We start from the raw sequence: 17,841 nt of genomic DNA, 5'->3' as shown, positions 1-17,841 counted from the left end.
AGAGAGTATAATGTCTGGAAACTGAATGTTCATATACAGTACTAGGAGAGAGTATAATGTCTGGAAACGGAATGTTAATATACAGTACTAGGAGAGTATAATGTCTGGAAACTGAATGTTGATATACAGTACTAGGAGAGTATAATGTCTGGAAACGGAATGTTAATATACAGTACTAGGAGAGTATAATGTCTGGAAACTGAATGTTGATATACAGTACTAGGAGAGTATAATGTCTGGAAACTGAATGTTGATATACAGTACTAGGAGAGTATAATGTCTGGAAACTGAATGTTAATATACAGTACTAGGAGAGTATAATGTCTGGAAACTGAATGTTAATATACAGTACTAGGAGAGTATAATGTCTGGAAACTGAATGTTAATATACAGTACTAGGAGAGTATAATGTCTGGAAACTGAATGTTGATATACAGTACTAGGAGAGTATAATGTCTGGAAACTGAATGTTAATATACAGTACTAGGAGAGAGTATAATGTCTGGAAACTGAATGTTAATATACAGTACTAGGAGAGAGTATAATGTCTGGAAACTGAATGTTAATATACAGTACTAGGAGAGTATAATGTCTGGAAACTGAATGTTAATATACAGTACTAGGAGAGAGTATAATGTCTGGAAACTGAATGTTAATATACAGTACTAGGAGAGAGTATAATGTCTGGAAACTGAATGTTAATATACAGTACTAGGAGAGTATAATGTCTGGAAACGGAATGTTAATATACAGTACTAGGAGAGAGAGTATAATGTCTGGAAACTGAATGTTAATATACAGTACTAGGAGAGTATAATGTCTGGAAACTGAATGTTAATATACAGTACTAGGAGAGTATAATGTCTGGAAACTGAATGTTGATATACAGTACTAGGAGAGAGAGTATAATGTCTGGAAACTGAATGATGATATACAGTACTAGGAGAGTATAATGTCTGGAAACTGAATGTTAATATACAGTACTAGGAGAGAGTATAATGTCTGGAAACTGAATGTTAATATACAGTACTAGGAGAGAGTATAATGTCTGGAAACTGAATGTTAATATACAGTACTAGGAGAGTATAATGTCTGGAAACTGAATGTTAATATACAGTACTAGGAGAGAGTATAATGTCTGGAAACTGAATGTTAATATACAGTACTAGGAGAGTATAATGTCTGGAAACGGAATGTTAATATACAGTACTAGGAGAGTATAATGTCTGGAAACGGAATGTTAATATACAGTACTAGGAGAGTATAATGTCTGGAAACGGAATGTTAATATACAGTACTAGGAGAGAGAGTATAATGTCTGGAAACGGAATGTTAATATACAGTACTAGGAGAGTATAATGTCTGGAAACTGAATGTTGATATACAGTACTAGGAGAGAGAGTATAATGTCTGGAAACGGAATGTTAATATACAGTACTAGGAGAGTATAATGTCTGGAAACTGAATGTTAATATACAGTACTAGGAGAGAGAGTATAATGTCTGGAAACTGAATGTTAATATACAGTACTAGGAGAGAGAGTATAATGTCTGGAAACTGAATGTTAATATACAGTACTAGGAGAGTATAATGTCTGGAAACGGAATGTTAATATACAGTACTAGGAGAGTATAATGTCTGGAAACTGAATGTTGATATACAGTACTAGGAGAGAGAGTATAATGTCTGGAAACTGAATGTTAATATACAGTACTAGGAGAGTATAATGTCTGGAAACGGAATGTTAATATACAGTACTAGGAGAGTATAATGTCTGGAAACTGAATGTTGATATACAGTACTAGGAGAGAGAGTATAATGTCTGGAAACTGAATGTTAATATACAGTACTAGGAGAGTATAATGTCTGGAAACTGAATGTTAATATACAGTACTAGGAGAGTATAATGTCTGGAAACTGAATGTTCATATACAGTACTAGGAGAGAGAGTATAATGTCTGGAAACTGAATGTTAATATACAGTACTAGGAGAGTATAATGTCTGGAAACGGAATGTTAATATACAGTACTAGGAGAGTATAATGTCTGGAAACTGAATGTTAATATACAGTACTAGGAGAGAGTATAATGTCTGGAAACTGAATGTTAATATACAGTACTAGGAGAGTATAATGTCTGGAAACGGAATGTTAATATACAGTACTAGGAGAGAGAGTATAATGTCTGGAAACTGAATGTTAATATACAGTACTAGGAGAGTATAATGTCTGGAAACTGAATGTTAATATACAGTACTAGGAGAGAGTATAATGTCTGGAAACTGAATGTTAATATACAGTACTAGGAGAGTATAATGTCTGGAAACGGAATGTTAATATACAGTACTAGGAGAGAGAGTATAATGTCTGGAAACTGAATGTTAATATACAGTACTAGGAGAGTATAATGTCTGGAAACTGAATGTTAATATACAGTACTAGGAGAGTATAATGTCTGGAAACTGAATGTTGATATACAGTACTAGGAGAGAGAGTATAATGTCTGGAAACTGAATGATGATATACAGTACTAGGAGAGTATAATGTCTGGAAACTGAATGTTAATATACAGTACTAGGAGAGAGTATAATGTCTGGAAACTGAATGTTAATATACAGTACTAGGAGAGAGTATAATGTCTGGAAACTGAATGTTAATATACAGTACTAGGAGAGTATAATGTCTGGAAACTGAATGTTAATATACAGTACTAGGAGAGAGTATAATATCTGGAAACTGAATGTTAATATACAGTACTAGGAGAGTATAATGTCTGGAAACGGAATGTTAATATACAGTACTAGGAGAGTATAATGTCTGGAAACGGAATGTTAATATACAGTACTAGGAGAGTATAATGTCTGGAAACGGAATGTTAATATACAGTACTAGGAGAGAGAGTATAATGTCTGGAAACGGAATGTTAATATACAGTACTAGGAGAGTATAATGTCTGGAAACTGAATGTTGATATACAGTACTAGGAGAGAGAGTATAATGTCTGGAAACTGAATGTTAATATACAGTACTAGGAGAGTATAATGTCTGGAAACTGAATGTTAATATACAGTACTAGGAGAGAGAGTATAATGTCTGGAAACTGAATGTTAATATACAGTACTAGGAGAGTATAATGTCTGGAAACTGAATGTTAATATACAGTACTAGGAGAGAGAGTATAATGTCTGGAAACGGAATGTTAATATACAGTACTAGGAGAGTATAATGTCTGGAAACTGAATGTTGATATACAGTACTAGGAGAGAGAGTATAATGTCTGGAAACTGAATGTTAATATACAGTACTAGGAGAGTATAATGTCTGGAAACGGAATGTTAATATACAGTACTAGGAGAGTATAATGTCTGGAAACTGAATGTTGATATACAGTACTAGGAGAGAGAGTATAATGTCTGGAAACTGAATGTTAATATACAGTACTAGGAGAGTATAATGTCTGGAAACTGAATGTTAATATACAGTACTAGGAGAGTATAATGTCTGGAAACTGAATGTTCATATACAGTACTAGGAGAGAGAGTATAATGTCTGGAAACTGAATGTTAATATACAGTACTAGGAGAGTATAATGTCTGGAAACTGAATGTTAATATACAGTACTAGGAGAGTATAATGTCTGGAAACTGAATGTTAATATACAGTACTAGGAGAGTATAATGTCTGGAAACTGAATGTTAATATACAGTACTAGGAGAGAGTATAATGTCTGGAAACTGAATGTTAATATACAGTACTAGGAGAGTATAATGTCTGGAAACTGAATGTTAATATACAGTACTAGGAGAGTATAATGTCTGGAAACTGAATGTTAATATACAGTACTAGGAGAGAGAGTATAATGTCTGGAAACTGAATGTTAATATACAGTACTAGGAGAGTATAATGTCTGGAAACTGAATGTTAATATACAGTACTAGGAGAGTATAATGTCTGGAAACTGAATGTTCATATACAGTACTAGGAGAGAGAGTATAATGTCTGGAAACTGAATGTTAATATACAGTACTAGGAGAGTATAATGTCTGGAAACTGAATGTTAATATACAGTACTAGGAGAGTATAATGTCTGGAAACTGAATGTTGATATACAGTACTAGGAGAGAGAGTATAATGTCTGGAAACTGAATGTTAATATACAGTACTAGGAGAGTATAATGTCTGGAAACTGAATGTTCATATACAGTACTAGGAGAGAGAGTATAATGTCTGGAAACTGAATGTTCATATACAGTACTAGGAGAGAGTATAATGTCTGGAAACGGAATGTTAATATACAGTACTAGGAGAGTATAATGTCTGGAAACTGAATGTTGATATACAGTACTAGGAGAGTATAATGTCTGGAAACGGAATGTTAATATACAGTACTAGGAGAGTATAATGTCTGGAAACTGAATGTTGATATACAGTACTAGGAGAGAGAGTATAATGTCTGGAAACTGAATGTTAATATACAGTACTAGGAGAGTATAATGTCTGGAAACTGAATGTTCATATACAGTACTAGGAGAGAGAGTATAATGTCTGGAAACTGAATGTTCATATACAGTACTAGGAGAGAGTATAATGTCTGGAAACGGAATGTTAATATACAGTACTAGGAGAGTATAATGTCTGGAAACTGAATGTTGATATACAGTACTAGGAGAGTATAATGTCTGGAAACGGAATGTTAATATACAGTACTAGGAGAGTATAATGTCTGGAAACTGAATGTTGATATACAGTACTAGGAGAGTATAATGTCTGGAAACTGAATGTTGATATACAGTACTAGGAGAGTATAATGTCTGGAAACTGAATGTTAATATACAGTACTAGGAGGAGTATTGAATATAAACTCAGCAATATTAACTGTGTGTGTTATTAAAGCACTAGCATGTTGACCGGCCTTCAGTCATTATTTCATTCAAATTAATTGCAGATTACCAGCAGGTTAATAGGGATTATTACCAGATTATATTCCAGACATTCCTCCACCATGCAAAGACTTTGGCAACGTTTTGGTTAAAAAATAATAAAAAAACGTATTGAAAAGATGAAAATTTATTATTTATCAATATGCCCTCCAAACATTCTATACATGCTATTATAAGATTACATCAAAATAGTAAATTATTAAATTTAGCAAGGCTGTATGTTTGGCCCTGGTATGTCATGTATTGAAAAGCTGATGGTTTCTGGGGCATTATGTGAGGATGACAGACATCTGTAAGTGTAACTAATCTAAAATGTAAAAAAAAAGAAATGATATTCTTCAAAATAACATTCATGTTCCATCAACATAAAATTGTGTCAACAAACAATCACCAACAATTATTGTACAATCAAAACCTCAGTCCGCTGTTGTACGAACATTAAACTGTAGCCCTCCCAAACAATCCGTTAATAACGAGCACACACGCCTTCCACAGGGCCTACGTGCTGGGTCTGACCTGCTGGGTCTGACCTGCTGGGCCTGACCTGCTGGGGCCTTGCCACAAGCCAAGCTCTTTGCATGAGTGCAACACACGGGGTCAGTTGTGATCAGTTGACCCAGGGAGGGGGGGGGTCAGGGTCAGTTGTGATCAGTTGACCCAGGGAGGGGGGGGGGGTCAGGGTCAGTGCTGCAGGGTCAGTCAGGCCCAGAGAGAGTAAAGCAGTCAGTCGCCAGCTCTGGCCGGGCCGACCAGCGGGCGCGGCCTCCTACCTTCCTGCAGCAGAGCCGTTCAGTGCATTCTGGGAGGTCTGGACAGTGCAGCCCACCATGGTATTCATGGCACCGGGTTGTCCTGACGACCCGTTGACTGGACTCCCGTCTCCCTTCAGGATGCCGGTACATTTCCAGTTGTCCATATAGTTGGCTGGGGACCAGAAGATGGGAACCAACGACACAGTGTCAATGTGTGGGGAACTTTACACAGTTCACCAGTAGATGGACACTTCTAGTTCGTTTCAGCTAAACCATTGGCTTTAAACTGAGCCACACGGGCCACACGGTCCCGTGTGGCTCAGTTGGTAGAGCATGGCGCTTGCAACGCCAGGGTTGTGGGTTCATTCCCCACGGGGGGACCAGGATGAATATGGATGAATATGTATGAACTTTCCAATTTGTAAGTCGCTCTGGATAAGAGCGTCAGCTAACTGACTTAAATGTAAATGTAAATGTAAACTGACTGGATAGACTTTTAGCCTGGTCCCAACCCTGCTGCCTGGCCAACTCTAGTGGTCATGGTTAAGTTGCAGGACATAATAAACTAGTTAAGTCATTTAAAAGATGGACTCTCAAACGTTTGTAACATTTTAGCCTGAAGTTTTGAAAGGCTGAAACAGGTCCCTGTTTTTTGTGCACCATGTCATCCATTCTGTTTTTTGTGCACCATGTCATCCATTCTGTTTTTTTGTGCACTACGTCATCCATTCTGTTTTTGGTGCACTACGTCATCCATTCTGTTTTTGGTGCACTACGTCATCCATTCTGTTTTTTTGTGCACTACGTCATCCATTCTGTTTTTTGTGCACTACGTCATCCATTCTGTTTTTGGTGCACTACGTCATCCATTCTGTTTTTTTGTGCACTACGTCATCCATTCTGTTTTTGGTGCACTACGTCATCCATTCTGTTTTTTTGTGCACTACGTCATCCATTCTGTTTTTTGTGCACTACGTCATCCATTCTGTTTTTTGTGCACTACGTCATCCATTCTGTTTTTTGTGCACTACGTCATCCATTCTGTTTTTTTGTGCACTACGTCATCCATTCTGTTTTTTGTGCACTACGTCATCCATTCTGTTTTTGGTGCACTACGTCATCCATTCTGTTTTTGGTGCACTACGTCATCCATTCTGTTTTTGGTGCACTACGTCATCCATTCTGTTTTTGGTGCACCATGTCATCCATTCTGTTTTTTGTGCACTACGTCATCCATTCTGTTTTTTTGTGCACTACGTCATCCATTCTGTTTTTTTGTGCACTACGTCATCCATTCTGTTTTTTGTGCACTACGTCATCCATTCTGTTTTTTGTGCACTACGTCATCCATTCTGTTTTTTTGTGCACTACGTCATCCATTCTGTGTTTTGTGCACTACGTCATCCATTCTGTTTTTTTGTGCACTACGTCATCCATTCTGTTTTTTGTGCACTACGTCATCCATTCTGTTTTCAGTCTATACTAGATAGATCACCTTTCCAGAGTGGGACACAGCCTTTTCAGTCTATACTAGATAGATCACCTTCCCAGAGTGGGACACAGCCTTTTCAGTCTATACTAGATAGATCACCTTTCCAGAGTGGGACACAGCCTTTTCAGTCTATACTAGATAGATCACCTTTCCAGAGTCGGACACAGCCTTTTCAGTCTATACTAGGATAGATCACCTTTCCAGAGTGGGACACAGCCTTTTCAGTCTAGATACATCACCTTTCCAGAGTCGGACACAGCCGTCGTCTCCCGACGAGGCCAGCAAGGTGCTGGTGATGTTCCAGGAGACTCTCCACACCTGGGAGTTGTGGTTGTCGAACTGGGCCACGATCTGAACCTCAAATTTAGTAGGGCCTGTTGAGCTGCTCTCCTTACTGTCGGACAAGAGAGATGCAGAACAGCTCAGAATAATCCCTAGAATAACTCCCTTTAGTAGGGCCTGTTGAGCTGCTCTCCTTACTGTCGGACAAGAGAGATGCAGAACAGGTCAGAATAATCCCTAGAATAACTCCCTTTAGTAGGGCCTGTTGAGCTGCTCTCCTTACTGTCGGACAAGAGAGATGCAGAACAGGTCAGAATAATCCCTAGAATAACTCCCTTTAGTAGGGCCTGTTGAGCTGCTCTCCTTACTGTCGGACAAGAGAGATGCAGAACAGGTCAGAATAATCCCTAGAATAATCCCTAGAATAACTCCCTTTAGTAGGACCTGTTGAGCTGCTCTCCTTACTGTCGGACAAGAGAGATGCAGAACAGCTCAGAATAATCCCTAGAATAACTCCCTTTAGTAGGGCCTGTTGAGCTGCTCTCCTTACTGTCGGACAAGAGAGATGCAGAACAGCTCAGAATAATCCCTAGAATAACTCCCTTTAGTAGGGCCTGTTGAGCTGCTCTCCTTACTGTCGGACAAGAGAGATGCAGAACAGGTCAGAATAATCCCTAGAATAACTCCCTTTAGTAGGGCCTGTTGAGCTGCTCTCCTTACTGTCGGACAAGAGAGATGCAGAACAGCTCAGAATAATCCCTAGAATAACTCCCTTTAGTAGGGCCTGTTGAGCTGCTCTCCTTACTGTCAGACAAGAGAGAGAGATGCAGAACAGCTCAGAATAATCCCTAGAATAACTCCCTTTAGTAGGGCCTGTTGAGCTGCTCTCCTTACTGTCGGACAAGAGAGATGCAGAACAGGTCAGAATAATATATGGACACTGTACAAGCTCCGAACGGCTGTGATCTACTACTTAGACAATGCAGCACGTTTTAAAAATATATATATACAGCTAATATCTATTAGAAAACTCAATATGTACTCCTATAAAGACAGAAAACCTTAGTAAAAAGTTGTTTTAAAATAAACATTTACATTTATACACTCACCGCAAAGGTACCAACTTAAAGATCCGAACATCTTTGGTTGCTATGGCGAGCACGTGGAAGGACCGCCCCAGGTTAGGGGAGAAGGCTATGTCATGCACCGCATCAGTCACGGTCATCAATGTCTCGGCTTTCGCATATTTCCTGATCAAAAGATGAGAGGATTTCCCTCGTAAAGTAGAGGAATCTCTAACAACATGATAATGTGATGTCGGTAAAAGTGAACTAAAAGTCTAGAATTGATTTAATACTAGAACAGACAACGATTACAACATCATACGGTAGAAAACAGATCAGCTGTATTTCTCCCAAGGGAACTGGGGGTTCATGTAACCACCTGGTCCACCTGTATAATGTAATAGGACTGACCTAGTGTTTTCATTATACTGATAATGTAATAGGACTGACCTAGTGTTTTCATTACTAATAATGTAATAGGACTGACCTAGTGTTTTCATTACTAATAATGTAATAGGACTGACCTAGTGTTTTCATTGTACTAATAATGTAATAGGACCTAGTGTTTTCATTGTACTAATAATGTAATAGGACTGACCTAGTGTTTTCATTGTACTAATAATGTAATAGGACCTAGTGTTTTCATTGTACTAATAATGTAATAGGACTGACCTAGTTTTTTCATTATACTGATAATGTAATAGGACTGACCTAGTGTTTTCATTATACTGATAATGTAATAGGACTGACCTAGTGTTTTCATTATACTAATATTGTAATAGGACTGACCTAGTGTTTTCATTCTACTGATAATGTAATAGGACTGACCTAGTGTTTTCATTACTAATAATGTAATAGGACTGACCTAGTGTTGTCATTATACTAATAATGTAATAGGACTGACCTAGTGTTGTCATTATACTAATAATGTAATAGGACTGACCTAGTGTTTTCATTACTAATAATGTAATAGGACTGACCTAGTGTTTTCATTACTAATAATGTAATAGGACTGACCTAGTGTTTTCATTGTACTAATAATGTAATAGGACCTAGTGTTTTCATTACTAATAATGTAATAGGACTGACCTAGTGTTTTCATTATACTGATAATGTAATAGGACCTAGTGTTTTCATTACTAATAATGTAATAGGACTGACCTAGTGTTTTCATTGTACTAATAATGTAATAGGACCTAGTGTTTTCATTACTAATAATGTAATAGGACTGACCTAGTGTTTTCATTACTAATAATGTAATAGGACCTAGTGTTTTCATTACTAATAATGTAATAGGACTGACCTAGTGTTTTCATTATACTGATAATGTAATAGGACTGACCTAGTGTTTTCATTACTAATAATGTAATAGGACTGACCTAGTGTTTTCATTACTAATAATGTAATAGGACTGACCGAGTGTTGTCATTATACTAATAATGTAATAGGACTGACCTAGTGTTTTCATTATACTGATAATGTAATAGGACTGACCTAGTGTTTTCATTACTAATAATGTAATAGGACTGACCTAGTGTTTTCATTACTAATAATGTAATAGGACTGACCTAGTGTTTTCATTGTACTAATAATGTAATAGGACCTAGTGTTTTCATTACTAATAATGTAATAGGACTGACCTAGTGTTTTCATTATACTGATAATGTAATAGGACCTAGTGTTTTCATTACTAATAATGTAATAGGACTGACCTAGTGTTTTCATTGTACTAATAATGTAATAGGACCTAGTGTTTTCATTACTAATAATGTAATAGGACTGACCTAGTGTTTTCATTACTAATAATGTAATAGGACCTAGTGTTTTCATTACTAATAATGTAATAGGACTGACCTAGTGTTTTCATTATACTGATAATGTAATAGGACTGACCTAGTGTTTTCATTACTAATAATGTAATAGGACTGACCTAGTGTTTTCATTACTAATAATGTAATAGGACTGACCGAGTGTTGTCATTATACTAATAATGTAATAGGACTGACCTAGTGTTTTCATTATACTGATAATGTAATAGGACTGACCTAGTGTTTTCATTACTAATAATGTAATAGGACTGACCTAGTGTTTTCATTACTAATAATGTAATAGGACTGACCTAGTGTTTTCATTGTACTAATAATGTAATAGGACTGACCTAGTTTTTTCATTGTACTGATAATGTAATAGGACTGACCTAGTGTTTTCATTATACTGATAATGTAATAGGACTGACCTAGTGTTTTCATTGTACTGATAATGTAATAGGACTGACCTAGTGTTTTCATTGTACTGATAATGTAATAGGACTGACCTAGTGTTTTCATTACTAATAATGTAATAGGACTGACCTAGTGTTGTCATTATACTAATAATGTAATAGGACTGACCTAGTGTTGTCATTATACTAATAATGTAATAGGACTGACCTAGTGTTTTCATTACTAATAATGTAATAGGACCTAGTGTTTTCATTACTAATAATGTAATAGGACTGACCTAGTGTTTTCATTGTACTAATAATGTAATAGGACCTAGTGTTTTCATTACTAATAATGTAATAGGACTGACCTAGTGTTTTCATTATACTAATAATGTAATAGGACCGACCTAGTGTTTTCATTACTAATAATGTAATAGGACTGACCTAGTGTTTTCATTGTACTAATAATGTAATAGGACTGACCTAGTGTTTTCATTGTACTCGTAGATCTGAACCTTCCCACCGTACATCACGTTGCTGTCATCACTTCCCACTGCTAACATGGGAGGGTGGGCGCGAGAGCTAAGGAGACAATGATAAATAGACCGTTATTAAACTAGGTAACATGTTAATAGGGCATCAATACAATAGCCCATTAGTATCTACAGCTGAAGGATAAATAGACAGTTATTAAACTAGGTAACATGCTAATAGGCATCAATACAATAGCCCATTATTATCTACAGCTGAAGGATAAATAGACAGTTATTAAACTAGGTAACATGCTAATAGGCATCAATACAATAGCCCATTAGTATCTACAGCTGAAGGATAAATAGACAGTTATTAAACTAGGTAACATGCTAATAGGCATCAATACAATAGCCCATTAGTATCTACAGCTGAAGGAGAAATAGACAGTTATTAAACTAGGTAACATGTTAATAGGCATCAATACAATAGCCCATTAGTATCTACAGCTGAAGGATAAATAGACAGTTATTAAACTAGGTAACATGTTAATAGGCATCAATACAATAGCCCATTAGTATCTACAGCTGAAGGATAAATAGACAGTTATTAAACTAGGTAACATGTTAATAGGCATCAATACAATAGCCCATTAGTATCTACAGCTGAAGGAGAAATAGACAGTTATTAAACTAGGTAACATGTTAATAGGGCATCAATACAATAGCCCATTAGTATCTACAGCTGAAGGAGAAATAGACAGTTATTAAACTAGGTAACATGTTAATAGGGCATCAATACAATAGCCCATTAGTATCTACAGCTGAAGGATAAATAGACAGTTATTAAACTAGGTAACATGTTAATAGGGCATCAATACAATAGCCCATTAGTATCTACAGCTGAAGGATAAATAGACAGTTATTAAACTAGGTAACATGCTAATAGGGCATCAATACAATAGCCCATTAGTATCTACAGCTGAAGGAGAAATAGACAGTTATTAAACTAGGTAACATGCTAATAGGCATCAATACAATAGCCCATTAGTATCTACAGCTGAAGGATAAATAGACAGTTATTAAACTAGGTAACATGCTAATAGGCATCAATACAATAGCCCATTAGTATCTACAGCTGAAGGATAAATAGACAGTTATTAAACTAGGTAACATGCTAATAGGCATCAATACAATAGCCCATTAGTATCTACAGCTGAAGGATAAATAGACAGTTATTAAACTAGGTAACATGCTAATAGGCATCAATACAATAGCCCATTAGTATCTACAGCTGAAGGAGAAATAGACAGTTATTAAACTAGGTAACATGCTAATAGGGCATCAATACAATAGCCCATTAGTATCTACAGCTGAAGGATAAATAGACAGTTATTAAACTAGGTAACATGTTAATAGGGCATCAATACAATAGCCCATTAGTATCTACAGCTGAAGGATAAATAGACAGTTATTAAACTAGGTAACATGTTAATAGGCATCAATACAATAGCCCATTAGTATCTACAGCTGAAGGATAAATAGACAGTTATTAAACTAGGTAACATGTTAATAGGGCATCAATACAATAGCCCATTAGTATCTACAGCTGAAGGATAAATAGACAGTTATTAAACTAGGTAACATGCTAATAGGCATCAATACAATAGCCCCTTAGTATCTACAGCTGAAGGATAAATAGACAGTTATTAAACTAGGTAACATGCTAATAGGCATCAATACAATAGCCCATTAGTATCTACAGCTGAAGGATAAATAGACAGTTATTAAACTAGGTAACATGCTAATAGGCATCAATACAATAGCCCATTAGTATCTACAGCTGAAGGATAAATAGACAGTTATTAAACTAGGTAACATGCTAATAGGCATCAATACAATAGCCCATTAGTATCTACAGCTGAAGGATAAATAGACAGTTATTAAACTAGGTAACATGCTAATAGGCATCAATACAATAGCCCATTAGTATCTACAGCTGAAGGATAAATAGACAGTTATTAAACTAGGTAACATGCTAATAGGCATCAATACAATAGCCCATTAGTATCTACAGCTGAAGGATAAATAGACAGTTATTAAACTAGGTAACATGTTGATAGGCATCAATACAATAGCCCATTAGTATCTACAGCTGAAGGAGAAATAGACAGTTATTAAACTAGGTAACATGCTAATAGGCATCAATACAATAGCCCATTAGTATCTACAGCTGAAGGAGAAATAGACAGTTATTAAACTAGGTAACATGTTAATAGGCATCAATACAATAGCCCATTAGTATCTACAGCTGAAGGAGAAATAGACAGTTATTAAACTAGGTAACATGTTAATAGGCATCAATACAATAGCCCATTAGTATCTACAGCTGAAGGAGAAATAGACAGTTATTAAACTAGGTAACATGTTAATAGGCATCAATACAATAGCCCATTAGTATCTACAGCTGAAGGAGAAATAGACAGTTATTAAACTAGGTAACATGTTAATAGGCATCAATACAATAGCCCATTAGTATCTACAGCTGAAGGAGAAATAGACAGTTATTAAACTAGGTAACATGCTAATAGGCATCAATACAATAGCCCATTAGTATCTACAGCTGAAGGATAAATAGACAGTTATTAAACTAGGTAACATGCTAATAGGCATCAATACAATAGCCCATTAGTATCTACAGCTGAAGGATAAATAGACAGTTATTAAACTAGGTAACATGCTAATAGGCATCAATACAATAGCCCATTAGTATCTACAGCTGAAGGATAAATAGACAGTTATTAAACTAGGTAACATGCTAATAGGGCATCAATACAATAGCCCATTAGTATCTACAGCTGAAGGAGAAATAGACAGTTATTAAACTAGGTAACATGTTAATAGGCATCAATACAATAGCCCATTAGTATCTACAGCTGAAGGAGAAATAGACAGTTATTAAACTAGGTAACATGTTAATAGGCATCAATACAATAGCCCATTAGTATCTACAGCTGAAGGAGAAATAGACAGTTATTAAACTAGGTAACATGTTAATAGGCATCAATACAATAGCCCATTAGTATCTACAGCTGAAGGATAAATAGACAGTTATTAAACTAGGTAACATGTTAATAGGGCATCAATACAATAGCCCATTAGTATCTACAGCTGAAGGATAAATAGACAGTTATTAAACTAGGTAACATGCTAATAGGCATCAATACAATAGCCCATTAGTATCTACAGCTGAAGGATAAATAGACAGTTATTAAACTAGGTAACATGCTAATAGGCATCAATACAATAGCCCATTAGTATCTACAGCTGAAGGATAAATAGACAGTTATTAAACTAGGTAACATGTTAATAGGGCATCAATACAATAGCCCATTAGTATCTACAGCTGAAGGATAAATAGACAGTTATTAAACTAGGTAACATGCTAATAGGCATCAATACAATAGCCCATTAGTATCTACAGCTGAAGGATAAATAGACAGTTATTAAACTAGGTAACATGCTAATAGGCATCAATACAATAGCCCATTATTATCTACAGCTGAAGGATAAATAGACAGTTATTAAACTAGGTAACATGTTAATAGGGCATCAATACAATAGCCCATTAGTATCTACAGCTGAAGGATAAATAGACAGTTATTAAACTAGGTAACATGCTAATAGGCATCAATACAATAGCCCATTATTATCTACAGCTGAAGGATAAATAGACAGTTATTAAACTAGGTAACATGTTAATAGGGCATCAATACAATAGCCCATTATTATCTACAGCTGAAGCTCCAAATGCATTTTCACAGCAGTGGAAAACTCAAGTGACATCCTGAGAAACTCTAAAGCTCGACTCTGGACCTCGAAGCCAGTGTCACTGCATTGTGTCATTGTTCTAATTTAGACCGGGGACACCAGGTACGTGCAATTCATTATCGGGTAGAACAGAAAACCAGCAGGCTCAGGACCTCGTCAGGTTAGAGTTAAATACCCCTGCTATAGAGAATGTGACACAGGGGTGTTACAGTGTGTTGCGCAGTGTACAATCAGCAACACTGCCATTGGTTCATCAAAGCAGAAGTCAACATTTCAGTTCATTGGACATTGTGTACGATTGACAAATAAAGTGATATTAATCTTAAAATCACTGACTGGTTTCACCTGGAGTGAATTGGGCCTAAATCTATGGACTCAGTGAAGCTGACCTGGAGGGGTTCCAGGAGATACAGGAGCAGCTGAGTTTACAGGAGATCTCGTGCTGCAGGGACCACTGGCTGAGGTTCATCACGTCTGGAGCCTCGTAGATCCTCGCCACCCCGTCTGCTGAGCACGTCGTCAGCATCAGACCCATGTGTTTAGGAGCGAACTTCACGTCCGTCACCGACGTCCTGCTGTCCACCAGAGTCGTCCTCTTTATCTAAACAGAACGAGAATGTGTTGCCGATACTGCACACCAAGGCACATGTCTCTTTGACCCGATAACTTGGGTAAAGAATCACCTCACAGCAGTGGCTGGATAATAGCCTGGTACAAGATCGGCAGGACAAAGACAAGTGGAATTGTTGAGACAGTAAAAATAGATGTGGGACCAGGCTCGAAGCTGAAAGGAGTCTTACCCAGTGGCTCTGCCCCCTCTGTTTGTCGTTAGATTCCCCAACTATCTCTTCCCACACAGCGGCTGTTCGGTCAAAGGAGCAGGAGGCCAGCACCTGTCCAAACTCAGGGTGGGCCCAGGTCACCCTCCATACTGACCCGCTGTGTGTCTGCAAAGACCAGTCAATAACAAACCTTCATTCTCCAGACCCATTTCGGAATTGAATAAGCAAAGAAAGTCCTTTCAAAAAGGGAGAGGAGCTAGCTACAGCTAGGCCTAGTAGCTAGCTACAATTCAAAGCAAATACTTTAAAACACACTTTTAAATCTTGGCATGTAAGAAATAAAACAGACTTGCCTTCCAGCTGGCAGTGCAGTGCCACTCCCCACTTTCACTCTTGTCCCAAACCTGAAGGATGCAGAACATTGACAATGGTTCACTAAAGCAAGCTCTGGTTACAGTCTGGGCATTTTGTTTACATCCTAGCTAGTATAGCAAGCTAGCTGCATGGCTTGCAATCTAGCTTGCTAGCTTAGTTAACGTTAGCTAGCTGGCTAGCTTAGTTAACGTTAGCTAGCTAACTGTTTTAAAACTGCAAATATTGTCAGTGAATTACTTCTCTAAAAATGGGTAATAGTAATCAAGTAAACTAGCTAGCTGCAGTTAATTTGTTTCCCGAATTAGCTGTTTAGTTCAATATCAATAAGGTAAAGAGTTAGCAAGCAAGCTAGCCTGCTACTAGCTAGCTAGCTCACTAGTTTTTTTTACCTTGACACTTTGGTCACTTGAACAAGTTGCCATTCTCCGGCCGTGAAAATCGTAGGAAACATCGTGGATTAGATCTTTGTGATCTGCTGCAATGCTACGAGCCACAAACATGTTTATTTTAATAGCTTCGTTATTTCCCCCACTGAGCCTCCGCTTCTCAGAACAGATGCTGCTGTCATGTGGCCGCGACTCCCAGTCTTGGCGCCAGTAGCTTGCTAGTGTTCACACTTCACATAGTGACCACAAAGGGGAGTAAAAACATTTGTATTTACTAGATTCAATCAAGAGAGTGTAGCTACGCTAAACTAATGTACAATCTTAAAGAAACTTCACTGGTTAAAGGTGCCAGTCTTTAGTACTAATTTAAAACCATAAAAACCTTATCATCAATACAACTAAACTCAGCAAAAAAATACGTTTATTTTTCAGCAAACTTAAATATTTGTATCAACATAACAAGATTCAACAACTGAGACATAAACTGAACAAGTTCCACAGACATGTGACTAACAGAAATGGAATAATGTGTCCCTGAACAAAGGAGGGGTCAAAATCAAGAAGTAACAGTCAGTACAGGTAGTGTATACACTACCTAACAGACTCCTTAACACTGCACATGAATCAGGTCTTGTCTGCTACGTGATATAAAGGACTGGAGACTCCTTAACACTGCACATGAATCAGGTCTTGTTTGATACATGATATAAAGGACTGGAGACTCCTTAACACTGCACATGAATCAGAGCAAATACCTTCCTCCACCCACTGCCAGGCCAACAGTACGGCCATCATCTCCACCGTATATACAGCCAGATGATCTGTAATACGTTTCCTGACTTTCACCCCATATTCCTGCTCTACAAACGCTGACCCAGTACTTCCTGTCCTTGGATCTTTTGAACCATCTGTGTATATGGCCACAACATCCTGATACACAGTATCCAGACTTCTCTTAAACCAATCAGATGGATCGACACCCTCCCTATCTTTCTGTAGTCTCTCCAATCAGATGGATCAACACCCTCCCTATCTTTGTGTAGTCTCTCCAATCAGATGGATCAACACCCTCCCTATCTTTCTGTAGTCTCTCCAATCAGATGGATCAACACCCTCCTTATCTTTGTGTAGTCTCTCCAATCAGATGGATCATCACCCTCCCTATCTTTCTGTAGTCTCTCCAATCAGATGGATCATCACCCTCCCTATCTTTGTGTAGTCTCTCCAATCAGATGGATCATCACCCTCCCTATCTTTGTGTAGTC

The 17,841-nt window shown here is 37.2% G+C and overlaps 1 protein-coding gene across 2 annotated transcripts in view; it reads right to left on the bottom strand.

The window, feature by feature from the left end:
• Positions 1 to 16,799, bottom strand: part of LOC139572825 (nucleoporin SEH1) — a 22,687-nt gene extending 5,888 nt beyond the window's left edge. The window contains exons 1-8 of one of the 2 annotated variants that reach the window (XM_071395615.1): positions 16,580 to 16,799; positions 16,169 to 16,219; positions 15,834 to 15,980; positions 15,423 to 15,634; positions 11,216 to 11,314; positions 8,575 to 8,715; positions 7,423 to 7,577; positions 5,710 to 5,863 (exon numbers count right to left, since the gene is read on the bottom strand). In XM_071395615.1, coding sequence (XP_071251716.1) covers positions 5,710 to 5,863; positions 7,423 to 7,577; positions 8,575 to 8,715; positions 11,216 to 11,314; positions 15,423 to 15,634; positions 15,834 to 15,980; positions 16,169 to 16,219; positions 16,580 to 16,690 — 1,070 coding nt within the window. In that variant the 5' untranslated portion in view covers positions 16,691 to 16,799. The remainder of the gene's footprint in view (positions 1 to 5,709; positions 5,864 to 7,422; positions 7,578 to 8,574; positions 8,716 to 11,215; positions 11,315 to 15,422; positions 15,635 to 15,833; positions 15,981 to 16,168; positions 16,220 to 16,579) is intronic. The other variant, XM_071395616.1, reaches the window with a different exon arrangement.
• Between the last annotated feature and the right edge of the window lie 1,042 nt (positions 16,800 to 17,841).

The sequence above is a fragment of the Salvelinus alpinus genome, chromosome 4 (assembly GCF_045679555.1).
Source record: "Salvelinus alpinus chromosome 4, SLU_Salpinus.1, whole genome shotgun sequence".
Lineage (NCBI taxonomy): Eukaryota > Metazoa > Chordata > Actinopteri > Salmoniformes > Salmonidae > Salvelinus > Salvelinus alpinus.
The sequence above is the reverse complement of the archived record's forward strand: the minus strand, read 5'-3'. Positions and strand labels throughout refer to the sequence as shown.